The 13,463-nt window shown below is 39.2% G+C and overlaps 1 protein-coding gene across 2 annotated transcripts; it reads left to right on the top strand.

Annotated features, from left to right (window-relative positions):
* Positions 1 to 593: 593 nt before the first annotated feature.
* Positions 594 to 11,983, top strand: chuk (component of inhibitor of nuclear factor kappa B kinase complex). 2 transcript variants are annotated; one of them, XM_017696540.2, is made up of 22 exons: positions 594 to 1,148; positions 1,409 to 1,513; positions 1,844 to 1,938; positions 2,034 to 2,151; positions 2,266 to 2,335; positions 2,446 to 2,534; positions 2,616 to 2,705; positions 2,962 to 3,086; positions 5,073 to 5,180; positions 5,294 to 5,429; positions 5,543 to 5,737; positions 5,855 to 5,957; positions 6,209 to 6,332; positions 6,730 to 6,881; positions 6,971 to 7,032; positions 7,210 to 7,319; positions 7,413 to 7,462; positions 7,636 to 7,744; positions 8,232 to 8,379; positions 9,374 to 9,492; positions 9,563 to 9,674; positions 10,959 to 11,983. In XM_017696540.2, exons 2-22 carry the CDS (start codon positions 1,409 to 1,411, stop codon positions 11,016 to 11,018), a joined length of 2,280 nt encoding a protein of 759 aa, XP_017552029.1. In that variant the 5' UTR covers positions 594 to 1,148; the 3' UTR covers positions 11,019 to 11,983. The 2 variants fall into 2 exon arrangements, with proteins under 2 accessions (XP_017552029.1, XP_017552030.1); XM_017696541.2 differs by having other exon boundaries at positions 597 to 1,148; positions 9,575 to 9,674.
* Positions 11,984 to 13,463: the final 1,480 nt, after the last annotated feature.

The following is a 13,463-nucleotide window of genomic DNA, read 5'->3' as shown; positions in this document are numbered from 1 at the left end:
AAGTTAATAAGGTGTAAAATCCAGCCACAAGACCAGCCCATTACAAGACACCCCATTGCCACATACTCCCCCTACTAGAAACAACCAGCACTACAACCTTCTCACGTTGTACAGAACTAAGACTCAAACCATTAATAACACGTTATTGTTACCTTTATATCCACATTTATCCTTGTACAGTGGTGACGAACAAACTCGCCCAAGCGCACAAATATTACAGCGAATTAAAAATACTGGATGGCAAAAGGTTAACCAGAAGATGACCCGCGCTAAGAAGGGCAGCAAGGGCAGCCAGAAGGGCAGCAAGTCCCTGAACCTCTGCATTCGAATTTCAGAAGACGGTCAGTTGCAGTTAAAACCCTTTTCATAGCAACGAAAACATTTATTTACTCCCAAAAAAATGAAACGCAAAGGAGCTCTAAAACTTCCCCACCAACCCTCCGTAGGAGTGTCGACGTGGTGGGCGTATCTTGTCTTCTACCTGGGCGTGTCTTCCTTCCAGTGGGCGTGTTTTGTGGTCCCGAGAGGCGCAGAGAATTTGTTCATGTTGCTGATTTGACATCGGCTCAGTTTCTACAATGGCGAGGCGGAAGGTTCATGTTTGGCGGAGAGAGGCTGGTCCCTGATCAGCTCCACCGCAGCTCAGCGGTCCGCCTACAGAGCGCCTGCGCCCTGAGCTTGTTTCGATTTCGAGGCTAACGCTAACCAGCTAGCTGTCTGTAGGGTGTTTATCAACACCGCTTGTTCTTCACATCTTTGTAGAGATTCTTTATTTTTAGCCTCGTAATACATCACATTGTTTTTTAGCCGATCACCATCTGCCACTGTTTTCGTTTTTTTCGCGACAAGCGCGGGTATGAAGTTAATTTTTGTAAGCTAGCTAGCTTTACGTTGCTAACTGGAGTTACCTAATTCACTGCTGCATCACATCAAGTTGTTTACGTACAGCTGGCTAACGTAGCTAGCTAGCTAACTAGTTTGTCGTTTAGCAAAGCAATTTTCGCAAGGGTTCGACATCATGAAATGGATATCGCCGTTTTTCTTTGTAAACTGACGTATTCCGATCTTCAAATCTCCGCATCACATGAGGTTGTTTCCATCAAGCTATCGACACAGATTGGTGAATTAACCTAAGCTAAAAAAAAAGGGTAAGATAACGTTAGCTTGTTTTGGCTAAGTAGCAATGATATCGAGCTTTAGGCTTAATAAAACATACGGTATTAGAACGAGATTAATTCATTGGTTGTTGGTAGCATCTCAATGAGACATAAACTTTAAAACATTCAGTTAATGCCATGTTTGTTGACGTGTATCTTGGACGGTTAACTGAAGTCATACGTAGCCAAAGCTGAAAGATAAGTTAGCCTATGTGTTAGAAAAATATTTTAAACATTAAGTGTTCTTGTAGATGGAGAAACCCCCTTTCAAACAGACTCAAGTTTGTGGACTTTGGACGATGAAGGAGAGGCTTGGAACCGGAGGTTTTGGTCATGTCTATCTGTATCAACATCAGGTGTGGTGTGGATTTTAATGTTTCAGTACATGTACTTAGTCACTCAAGGCCCATTTTCCCCCAAAAGCTTTATAATGTGGGGATCATCTTACCTGGTTGAGAGAGTGTTTAATGTTTAATGTGATGATTGCTCTACCATTTAACGCATGATCTTGGTGCTGAGGTGCTTTGGGGAAACCCAGTGCTCCAGCCAGCCTGCTTTCTTCCTCTCTTGTGATAATACATTAAACTGTGTATAATATAGTTGTTGATCATCCATTGTGTAGCTGTATTTAGTTTATTTTGTCGCTGATGAAATCATTCAAAATGTTGTGTTTACATTTCGTGCAGGAAACATCTGAGAAAATTGCTCTGAAGCTTTGTCGGCTTGAACTCAACGTTAAGAACAAAGACAGATGGAGTAGGGAGATTCAGATAATGAAAAAGTGAGTTGCTCTGTAAAGAAGAATTTGGCCTTTTTATTTGCTTATTTAACTGGTTAATTAATGAAGCACACTCCGATATTTGATCAACTTTCTAGATTGAACCACCTTAATGTGGTGACGGCAAGGGACGTACCTGAAGAGATGAAACACATTTCATTGAATGACTTACCTCTTTTAGCCATGGAGTACTGTTCCAGGGGAGATCTTCGTAAGGTAGTCAAAAGCATTATCTAATTTTCCCTGCCCTCTCTATCATACTTCAGGTACTTATTTCCTGCTTTGAGGAAGGCAGTTTTGTGTTTACTCTCGTTATCCATTTTATTGTAGTTGTTAAGCAAACCTGAAAATTGCTGTGGCTTGAAAGAAAGCGAGGTGCTGTCCTTACTCAACGATGTCGGTAATGTATCACATCTGTAGCAATGCACTTATGTTTCGCTTCTTATTTGAACATTTCATCTTTCAGTGATGGTGTTCAGCTTTTGAAAGCATTTCTGTATATGCTAACAGGTTCAGGAATTCAGTATCTCCATGCAAACAAAATCATTCACAGAGATTTAAAGCCAGAGAATATTGTACTCCAAGACATTAATGGAAAGGTACCTGGATTATTTTGTATATATTATTATTCTGTTTCTTTGTATTATAACTTCCCTAATTTGAGTAATTTGTGACCCCAGCTGGTCCACAAGATAATAGACCTGGGCTATGCGAAAGATTTGGATCAAGGGAGCCTTTGCACTTCGTTTGTGGGCACTCTTCAGTATCTGGTGAGTCTTGTGACTGAATAGTGTGGACAAAATGAAGAATTGAGAGTATATTAAGAATTCAGCATTGCTTAATTGAACAGAAACTACAGTGATAATAGATGAAGTTTCAATGCCACTTCTGTTCCTAATAAGAAAAGCTCGTTGATGTCTGTAACCTCAGTGTATGACTGTGACGTGTTTTGCCTTTTTTTGGTTTGGGTTTTCCATTTATTAAAGAAATGACATTTAGACAACTGTTGTTTCTGTTTTTCTTAAGGCCCCAGAGCTATTTGAGAGCAAGCCGTACACAGTCACTGTGGACTACTGGAGCTTTGGCACAATGGTCTTCGAGTGTAGCTGTGGTTTTCGTCCTTTTCTACACAACCTACAGCCTGTGCAGTGGTATGTCCAATTGCAACTGAAAAGACTGAATGTGTTACAGTGCCGCCTCTGGGAATGAAGTAGTTCCAATATTCTTGATTTTAGTTTTGAATCTCTTATTGTAGTAACTTTATATGTTGGTGACAAATTGAAGGGAAGAAATAGAGTAAAGGAGTGGAGAATCATAATTATTGAGGGGGTATATGGCTCTGTTGAGCTATGGGGCTTTTTGCTGGCATGGTTTGGGTCCACTTGTCTCCTTAGAGGGAAGGGTCACTGCAAATCTATACAAAGGTATTTTGGCAGATCACCTTTGTCCTATGATGAAACCTTTCTATTTTGGTGGGAGTCGTCTCCTCAAGGATGATGAAGCCCCCATCCACAGGGCATGAGGGTTACTGAATGATTTGATGAGTGTGAAAATGATGCAAGTTTAACTATGGTTACCTGGCTTAAGCCTAATTTTTGTGGCTTATGAAATGTTAGTCACCAGGTCTGAGTATGACTGTGAATTGGCAATGTAGAGACATTTACTACAAGGAGAATTACCTGGGTTAGCGGTGTGCGTGGCTAATTACTCTGTCCACTACGCCAGTTCTCGTTTGGGTATTTGTTACATTTCATCACAGGACATCAAGGAGACAATGTGCCGTCAAAATAGAATTGTCACATTAGGTAATTCTTTGTTGCAGACAGCAAAACTGTTGTGGTGTGCACGTTAGGCAATATCAGGCTTGTCTACAATAGTGCAACCAGCCCAAAGCAGAATTACTTTAGGATGATGTGTGATGCAGAAGCACCAGGTGCCTCAGCATTTGCCCAATGTCCTCTTTTTCCTCTTTCCCCCAAAACATGCTGTTGTTTTGTGAATTGTGATTTTAATGTGAAAATGAAATACATTACAGCTATAGATTCTCAGTGCATATTCTTATGTTCCATACACTCACACTTACCATTTTTGATGTCTGTGTTAACTGAAAATGGAGAGGCTTAGTTATATTAATAATGATTATGATAATTACAAAAAAATAGGGTCAGGTAGGTTTTAAAAAATATAGTTTAGTTTTAAGGCCTGTACCAATATCACTGTTAAAGCCATTACTGTTTATGTACATATTTAATTTGTACACATGCCTAATTTTATACAATTTTATATTTGGATGCAAAATTTGGGCACCCAAGGAGAGGAATGAAGGTCAGTAGAGACAAGACGGAATACATGTGTGTGAATGAGAGGGTGGCAGGTGGAAAGGTGAAGATGCAAGGAGTAGAGGTCGTAAAGCTGGATGACTTCAAATATCTTGGGTCAACCATCCAGAGCAATGGACAGTGTAGAAAAGAGGTGAAGAAGAGGGTGCAGGCAGGATGGAGTGGGTGGAGACGGATGTCAGGGCTGATGTGTGACAGAAGGATAGCAGCAAGAGTGAAAGGGTAGGTTTACAAGACAGTAGTGCGTCCTGCTATGATGTATGGTTTGGAGACTGTGGCTCTGTCTAAAAGACAGGAGGCTGAGCTGGAGGTGGTGGAGATGAAGGAGCTGAGATTTTCATTGGGAGTGACAAGGATGTACAAGATTAGAAATGAGCAGATCAGAGGGACAGTGAAGGTAGAGCAGTTTGGAGATAAAGCCAGAGAGGCCAGGTTGAGATGGTTTGTACATGTGTTGAGGAGGAATAGTGGATATATTGGTCAAAGAATGTTGGAGATGGAGCTGCCGGGTAGAAGGAGAAGAGGTAGACCTCAGAGAAGGTTTATGGATGTAGTGACGGTGGACATGGAGATGGTTGGTGTGAAAGTAGAGGAGGCAGTGGATAGGGCAAGATAGAGGCAGATGATCCGCTGTGGCGACCCCTAAACGGAGCAGCCGAAAGAAGAAGATTTACTGTGGAGGATGTGTGAAATTATTTTCACTTCAACAAATCAACAAAACATGTCATGTAACCAGGGTATCCACACTTTGTATACAACTATATTTTGTATTATGTCTAATAAAATATATTTGTGTAGGACAAGCAAAGTGCGTAACAAGGGCCCAAAAGACATCATGGCTGTAGAGGACATGAATGGAGAAGTCAGATTCAGCACTCATCTTCCTTATCCCAATAATCTCAGCAGGTAATAAGAGGGAAAAGTATTCTCTGTGAAGTGTTTAGATTTGCTGAACATGCTGTACATCTTTCATGTATGAATATATGAAAGAAGTTCAGTGACAGTTTCTCTACCATTAGGACGCTATTGGAGCCCTTGGAGAGTTTGCTGCAGTTGATGCTGAAGTGGGACCCAGTGCAGAGGGGAGGGGCAGCGAACCCTGACACTAAACAGCCGCAATGCTTTGCACTGCTTGATCAAATACTTAACATGAAGGTTAGTCATTCTGAAGTTGCTAAAAAACAATATGTTGTATAAGAATTGTTTTAGTGCACGACCCTAGAGGAAGACATTGTTGTAGGTGTTTGATGTGCATTCCTTTGTTGTAGGTTGTGCACATCTTGAACATGACCACAACTCAGGTTCACTCTTTCCTGCTGAGCCCTGAGGAAGGCCTCCACTCTCTTCAGCAGAGGATTGAGGTTGAGACAAAAATTGAACATCTGAATCAAGAGCTTCTGCAGGAGACAGGAGTGATGTTGGACCCCAGGAAGCCTGCTGCTCAATGTGTCCTGGATGGAGTTGTAAGAGTATCATAGTTTGACTTTCTTCTTGCTCTTAGCATAATTTGGATCTCTTAAAACTAACCCATTGCTCTTTGTTTTTTTTTGTTTTGTTTTTTTTTTACCTTCGGTCAACAGAGAGGATGGGACAGCTATATAGTGTATCTGTTTGATAAGAGCCTAACCAAGTACTCTGGACCCTTTACTGCCAGGGCACTCCCAGAGAGTGTCAACTTTATTGGTGCGTATAACCAATTTTTTTGCTATATGATATATTCCAAATGTTTGGAAATATGTTTAATTTTAATACTAATGAAATGAAAAAACAGTACACTGCTATGGAGTGTTCACACATCCAACTCTGAACTGTCTTCATTATAATGTCATCACTTGACATGGTTTCTATGTGTCAGCATTTATTCACATAAACAAAGAGTGTAGGCACTGAAATACTTCTACTTCATCCCAGTCTCCTCATTTAATTTTATTTAGTCCGTGAGACCAAGACTCAGCTCCCCTTGAGTGCCCTTAAGAAGGTTTGGGGCGAGGCAGTGAGCTACATCTGTGGCCTTCGAGAGGACTACAGCCGCCTTTTCCAAGGCCAAAGAGCCGCCATGTATGTCCATCATATGATATGTTTCATAGTGTGTTGTATACAAAAGTTTGGCCTCCCCTGGTCAAATTACGTGTTTTGTTGATTTTCCTAAGTAAAATATATTAACACAGTCCCTACAGAGACCATACTTCTGCACATTTTAAAGTACAATTACAGTTTATTTGCTGAATTTAACATACTGTTTTTTTTTGTCTGTGTATTACACTCAAATGGATAAAATTGTGCACTAAAATTGCCAAAAGCACCATATTTACATCCCATGTATAGGATGTGTGAACTTATTTTTACTTTCAAAATCAACATGTAATTTGACCAGTGATATTCAAACTTTACATATGACTGTAAGCTCTGGCATTCTGATATCACATTTTGACTGTGTGTGTGTGTTATTTTATAGGCTGAGCCTTCTTCGGTACAACACAAACCTCACCAGATACAAGAATCTGATGTTTTCATGTTCTCAGCAGTTGAAAGCCAAGCTTGACTTCTTTAAGAGTAGCATCCAATATGACCTGGAGAAGTACAGTGATCAGATGCAGTATGGAATATGTAAGTTTCTTTCCTATTTGATTTCCTTTGGACAAACTAGTTTTTATTTACTTATTTACTTATCTAGAATTGCTTTTTGTTTTCTATAGCCTCTGAAAAAATGTTGAAGGCATGGCAAGACAATGAAGAAAAGGCTGCTGCATTTGTGCAGGTATAGTTTCCAACCTGGTTCTGAGTTCTTATAACTAACTCATATCTGTGTTTTCTAGGCATTGCAGTTTAGGGACCATGTAAGCGTATGTGCGCTATTAAGTTTTCTGTTGTTTTAGAAGCTGGAATGGAAAGTGGCAACATTTTTCAGGTGGTATTTTTGTCCTTTTTCTTAAAGGTTGCGGAGGTCGGCCACCTAGATGAAGAGATTATGGCTTTGCACTCAGAGATTGTTGAACTTCAGAGAAGTCCCTATGCCCGGCGCCAAGCAGATGTGATGGAGCAACTGTAAATATTCACTACACTAAATATTTTCTATAAACTAACATCACCTGTGTAAACATTGTTAAAATAAACTTAATTGCATTTGTTTTATTACAGTGAGGAAAAAGCTATTGAGCTCTACAAACAACTAAAGGCAAAATGCAAAAGTAAGCAATGTTATTACAATGTTTGACTAACTTTGACTGCCATAAATAAGCTGTTTTTATTCATATACACTCAGCTGCCTCTAATTATGCAGGAGACTGGTGAAAACTTTAGGATGAAAAACAGCTAATGGATAGAGTGATAGGATTATTCTGCTTATACTTGTCCTCCACAGTGAATGACCCTCAGCATGGCTACAGTGACAGCTCTGAGATGGTGAAAGTTATTGTCCAGACTGTCCAGAATCAAGACAGAGTACTTAAAGACCTCTATGCACATCTCAGGTAAAGATTTAAAACCATTACATTAAAATTCAGATATGACCTTGACCTAATTGCTTTTGCTCTGTTTCTGTCCATATTTAACATTTTCAGTGTTATGGCTCTCACTGGTATTAAACTCAAAGAAGTATTGAACGTGATTTTGAATGGGTAAATTGTTGTTGTAGATTGTTGTTTATATAAAAAAATATATACAATTTTTGAATAATGTCACTAATAACCTACACTTCTTTGTAATAATGGCCTTTAAATCAGCTTTTCAAAAGTCACATGTAAGTTTTTGAAATTAGTAAAATTTCTGTAGATGTATTTTGTATATTTTGTTACAAACCCCACTGTGAGCACCGGTAATAGAAGATAGGATGTGATTGAGCTGACTCAAAACACGTAGAAGTGAAGAATTTAACTCTGAATACAAGCTCAGTGTAAGTTCAACTAATGACTTTCCATTTTCAAAGTTTAACATATTGCCTTTAATATTTTTTGACAGCAAAATTCTGCTGAGCAAACAGAAGATTATTGACTTGTTCCCCAAGATAGAGAAAACTCTGGAGAATATTAAGGAGGCAGACGGAACTGTCATGCAAATGCAGATGAAGAGACAAAGAGAGTTCTGGCACTTACTGAAGATTGCCTGTGTGAGTTTAGCCCTTTTCAAGCTGGATTCTTCTACTTCTTCTTTCGGCTGCTCCCTTTAGGGGTCGCCACACCGGATCATCTGCCTCCATCTTGCCCTATCCACTGCCTCCTCTACTTTCACACCAACCATCTCCATGTCCACCTTCACTACATCCATAAACCTTCTCTGAGGTCTACCTCTTCTCCTTCTACCCCGCAGCTCCATCTCCAACATTCTTTGCCCAATATATACACTATATTCAAGCTGGATTAATGTGACTAATTTATAAGAGATTTGACCGACCATTTCAAACGGGATAAAGTATCTGTGTATTTTAAAGTTTAAAGTATTTCTTAAATTACCAGTCACCAGATAGTATGGATCACGTAGCCCAGACATTTACCTCAGTGTTCAGATTAGAATTAAACAGATCCAAACTAACAGGCGAACTTCCAGTTAATACCTGATAGAATAGTAACTGGACTTGTTCAACCAAGGAAATCCAACAGGACGGAAACTGCACTACCATATGATATTTCTTTCTTTCTACTCCTTCGTTATTCTAATTACCCATCACCAAAAATGTTTTTGATTACAGTGGGCTGGTTTTAAACTTGAGGATGTAGAAACTCTCAAACAGGGGACGAAGTCTATAACCATGATTTGTTATCACATTACTGTTAGGTCATTTTGGCCAGGACTCACATTACTAACGGAGCTCCATGCTTGACAAAGCAATTTGGCCTGGAATTATTATTTAACAGACTTGTAATAACTATGAACATGCCAGATTGACACTGGATTAAAATCATGGATCACCTCTGTAATCAATCGAATAACAGTTCTTTCAGCTAAAACTAATCCAGCTCAACTAAGGCTTATTATGTCTTTAGGAAAAATAGCTATAAATTCTTTTACTGGCAGTTTATAAAAGAAATTCATTACATTACTGTAATTCATGACAGTGCTTACAACAGTTATGTGTTTACAATAAAGGAAATGTATGGTTACAGGCACAAAACACCACACGCAGCCACAGCGCAGAGATGTCCTCTTCTCTGTCCGCCTGGTCCCATCCTCAGCCCTCTTGCTCACCGCGTCTGCCCTTGTCCCTGCATGCAGCAAACGACAGGTAATGCTTCTAGAACATGTTTCAGGAAATGCACAAGATTACTTTCATGCCACCACTGAACTCAAATCAGTCTGTTTTCCAGTGAAACTGTCAACCATCTTCTGGAGGAGAACCAGAAATACTTAAGCCAGCTTACAAGTCTGCTGCAAGAGACAACCGAGGAGAAATCAGAGAGTATAATGGTGATTGATATCTTTAATATAACTTGTCATATATTTGCAGTTTTCAGATCATCAAATCCATCATGAGTGGCAGTATCACTGTTTACTGTGATATCAGGCAAAAAATATCCAGTTTTTAAAATATGAAAAATTATATGGACAGAAGTATTGGGGCACCTACACATTACACATACAGGAGCTTTTATGACATCCTATTCTAAATCCACAGGCATTAATATGGAGTTGGTCCCTCTTTTGCAGCTGTAACAGCTCTTCTGGGAAGCTTTCCATAAGATTTTGGAGTATGTCTGTAGGACCTTCTGGCATTCACCAAACCCAGACTCGTCCATCAGATTGCCAGACAGTACCATGATTGGTCAAACACTTAGCAGTGTGCTTGGTGGTGTAGTGCTTGCATGTGGTTGCTCAGCCATCCGAACCCTTGCCATAAAGCTCCCGGTGCAGGTTTTGTGTTGATGTTAATGCCACGGAAGGTTTGGAACACTGCAGTTATTGAGGCAGCAGAGTGTTGGAGACTTTGTGCCTCATCACTCGGCGACCCACTCTGTAACTCAGAGTTGCTGTGGTTCCTAAATACTTCAACTTTTCAGTAATACCACTCACAGTTGATGGAATATCTAGGAGGGAATAAATTTTGTGAACTGACTTGTTGAAATGGTGGCATCCTATTACAGTACCACACTTAGTGAGCTCTTTAGAATGACCCATACTTTCACAAATGTTTGTAAAGTCAGAATGCATGGCTAGATGCTTGATTTTATACACCTGTGGCAATAGGACTAAATGAAACATGAATTCAGTCATTAAGAGGTGTGTCCCAATACTTTTGTCCATATAGTTATGTACACACACACACACACACACACACACACACACACACACACAATAAAGCCTTAAAAACAATGAAGATTTAAATAATTTAACTACTAAATACTCTGAACTACGTGTTTTACATTTTTGATTTAAAAATTCAAATATTTGGCAGCCATAAGGAGTTCAGGGATAATACGCTGTAATTATAATATACTGTAATTATTTATGAATATGTATTTGTCCGAGACAAGTTATCTGTCTCAAGATGTGCTTATTGCTTTTTAAATAGAGTATTGTGGTTAATAATTTAAATATTTGAAATATTTTCAGCACTTCAGTCTGGACACAACAAAATTTCTACATGTTTTATTGATTTATTTAATATATATTGTAATATGCATGACATAAGAAATGTTAGTTTAAATGTATCTTTAATATTGTATGTCCTTTTTGTGTCTTTGTTCTATCAAGGATCAAGACTGGAGCTGGACTAGATATGAATCCCTAATTGGAAAATCACAACGTTTATAGGTTTATTCCTAATATTCTAATGACTGGTGACCAGTTATTCCCTGATGTATTATTCATAAGCTTCACGTGATTGGATTTCCTTTGGCATATGTTTCTTTTTTCAACATTAGTAACCTGTTTAATTCACGTTTTGCAGTGTTGTAAGAGCATAATGCCATTTATATAATGTATTTTTAACTGGCACAGCACCACTAACTGCAGGCAAAGCGTGTAGATACAGTTTAAATACACGAGTATTTATTTATTATTATAAACCAAATTAATCTACTATGTATGGGCTGATTTTTATTTGAGGTTGTAGAGTTACTCTTGGATTTGGTTTACTGTTGATCAGCAGCAGCACTTTAGGGGCTCACTGTGAATGTTTGATGAGCGTCAGGCCCACAGATGTTCTGCATTGAAAGAGTGATGGCTTGTGAAAATACATTCACAGAATAGAAACTCGACACAAGCAAGTTTGTTTAGTATGGCATATGGATATCTGTCTGTTCATGAATTCCGAAGGCATAAAAGACCAGGAAAGACCATTGCTGGTCTTGTTATGGAGTGTAAGACTAAAGGTGCTAAAGTTGGTGTTTTTCCCCCCTCAAATAAATGGAGAAGTGTCATACAGTCATCAGTGCAATGTCAGGCCTGAGAGACTGCCTGGGCCATGTGAATCTGGAGTTACAAAGACACCACTAAATTTATATAAAGGACTAATGTTAGTCCTTCTGGGTTTTTTTTTCTCAATCATAGTCACGATTGATTTTCTTCCTGTCCAAAGATAATCAGCTCTACACAAACATTTATTATTCAGTACAAATGATAGTTTCAGAATTCATTATATTTCTTTCATCCTTTCATCTGATGTTTTAGATACAATCATCCGATGTTTTAGAGTTGATACATTGTCAGCTGTTCATAATTGAAGAAATACACTGGTTTACTGTACATCATAAATAAAGGTAATTGTTCTCCATACATTGTGCAGTGTGGAAAGATTAATATGGAAAAGGTCCTGAAATGTATGGGAGTTGATCATGAGGAAAGAGCAAGAACCCGCACTAAATTAGACCCTTAATAATGATTTAATTTTCCAACTGTGCATGAACCCCACCTGGACGTGGTTTTGCAGTCATATTGTGCACAGGAGCACTAATAGGGGAAAAGACTTCTACATTTCCATGTGATGCTGACTGTCTATTGAGACCAGACTTACCACATTAGATTAGTCATGTTAGGCATGACTTAAGCAATGGCTTAGTCCAGTGGTCACCATCCCTGCTTCTGTAGATTTACTTTGCTGTAAAGTGTATCTCTGGCTCTAAGCAGCCACACATGTTTGTATTCAAAGTCCTTGATTAGGTTTGTTGGATTTGGGTTGGAGCTGAATCATGCAGGAAGGTAGATCTCCAGTGGAAAAGTTGGTGACCACTGGCTTAGACTATTACTAGACTTAGACTTTTAACTTGGGTCATATAAGATAAGATAAGATAAGATAAGATGCCTTTATTGTCATTGCACAGTGTACAACGAAATTGAGCAGCAATCCAACGGCACTTTCTGCACACAAAGCAATTAAACATAAGGCTAAAATATATAAAGTGCAGATTTAAGGAAAAAAAAGTATAAAAAAATATTAAATATAAAGAAAAAGGATGGCTCTGATGTGATGCAGAACCAGTCTCTCAAAACACTTCACTGTGACCGGTGTGAGTGCGACCGGACGGTAGTCATTGAGGTCAGTGATGGTAGTCTTTTTTGGCAGTGGAATAATGGCGGCAGACTTCAGACAAGGTGGGATGATGGATTTGGACAGGGACAGGTTGAAGATTTTTGTTAAGACCACAGAGAGCTGGTCTGCACATACCTTCAGCACCTTTCCTGTCACACCCTCAGGACCAGCAGCTTTTCTGGGGTTCACTGCCCTGAGTACATGTCTCACTTCATGCTGATGCATGTATCTTTAATATTGTATGTCCTTTTTGTGTCTTTGTTCGATCAAGGATCAAGACTGGAGCTGGACTAAATATGAATCCCTAATTGGAAAATCACAACGTTTATAGGTTTATTCCTAATATTCTAACAACTGGTGACCAGTTATTCCCTGATGTATTATTCATAAGCTTCACGTGATTGGACATGCAATTGCAAGGAATTGAGGGATTTCATCATCTACAGTCCATAATATCATCAAAAGAATCTGGAGAAATCTCTGCAAGTAAGCGGCAAGGCAGAAAACCAACATTGAATGCCCGTGACCTTCGATCCTTCAGGCGGCACTGCATTAAAAACCGACATGCAAAGCGAAAGCCATATATTAACAACACCTAGAAACGCCGGCGGAGACCCTGGGCTGTTGAGCGACTGAAGTTGTACATCAAGCAAGAATGGGAAAGAATTCCACCTACAAAGCTTCAACAATTAGTGTCCTCACTTCCCAAACGCTTTTTGAGTGTTGTT

The sequence above is a fragment of the Pygocentrus nattereri genome, chromosome 5 (assembly GCF_015220715.1).
Source record: "Pygocentrus nattereri isolate fPygNat1 chromosome 5, fPygNat1.pri, whole genome shotgun sequence".
Lineage (NCBI taxonomy): Eukaryota > Metazoa > Chordata > Actinopteri > Characiformes > Serrasalmidae > Pygocentrus > Pygocentrus nattereri.
The sequence above is the reverse complement of the archived record's forward strand: the minus strand, read 5'-3'. Positions and strand labels throughout refer to the sequence as shown.

What these genes read in the sequence shown, in the direction of transcription:
- chuk (XM_017696540.2), top strand. Translation starts at nt 1,409, where the DNA reads ATGGAGAAACCCCCTTTCAAACAGACTCAAGTTTGTGGACTTTGGACG. An exon ending in TCCAAGACATTAATGGAAAG is followed by an intron (nt 2,535 to 2,615) that starts GTACCTGGATTA and finishes TTGTGACCCCAG; the next exon opens with CTGGTCCACAAGATAATAGA. An exon ending in AGAAATCAGAGAGTATAATG is followed by an intron (nt 9,675 to 10,958) that starts GTGATTGATATC and finishes TGTTCTATCAAG; the next exon opens with GATCAAGACTGGAGCTGGAC.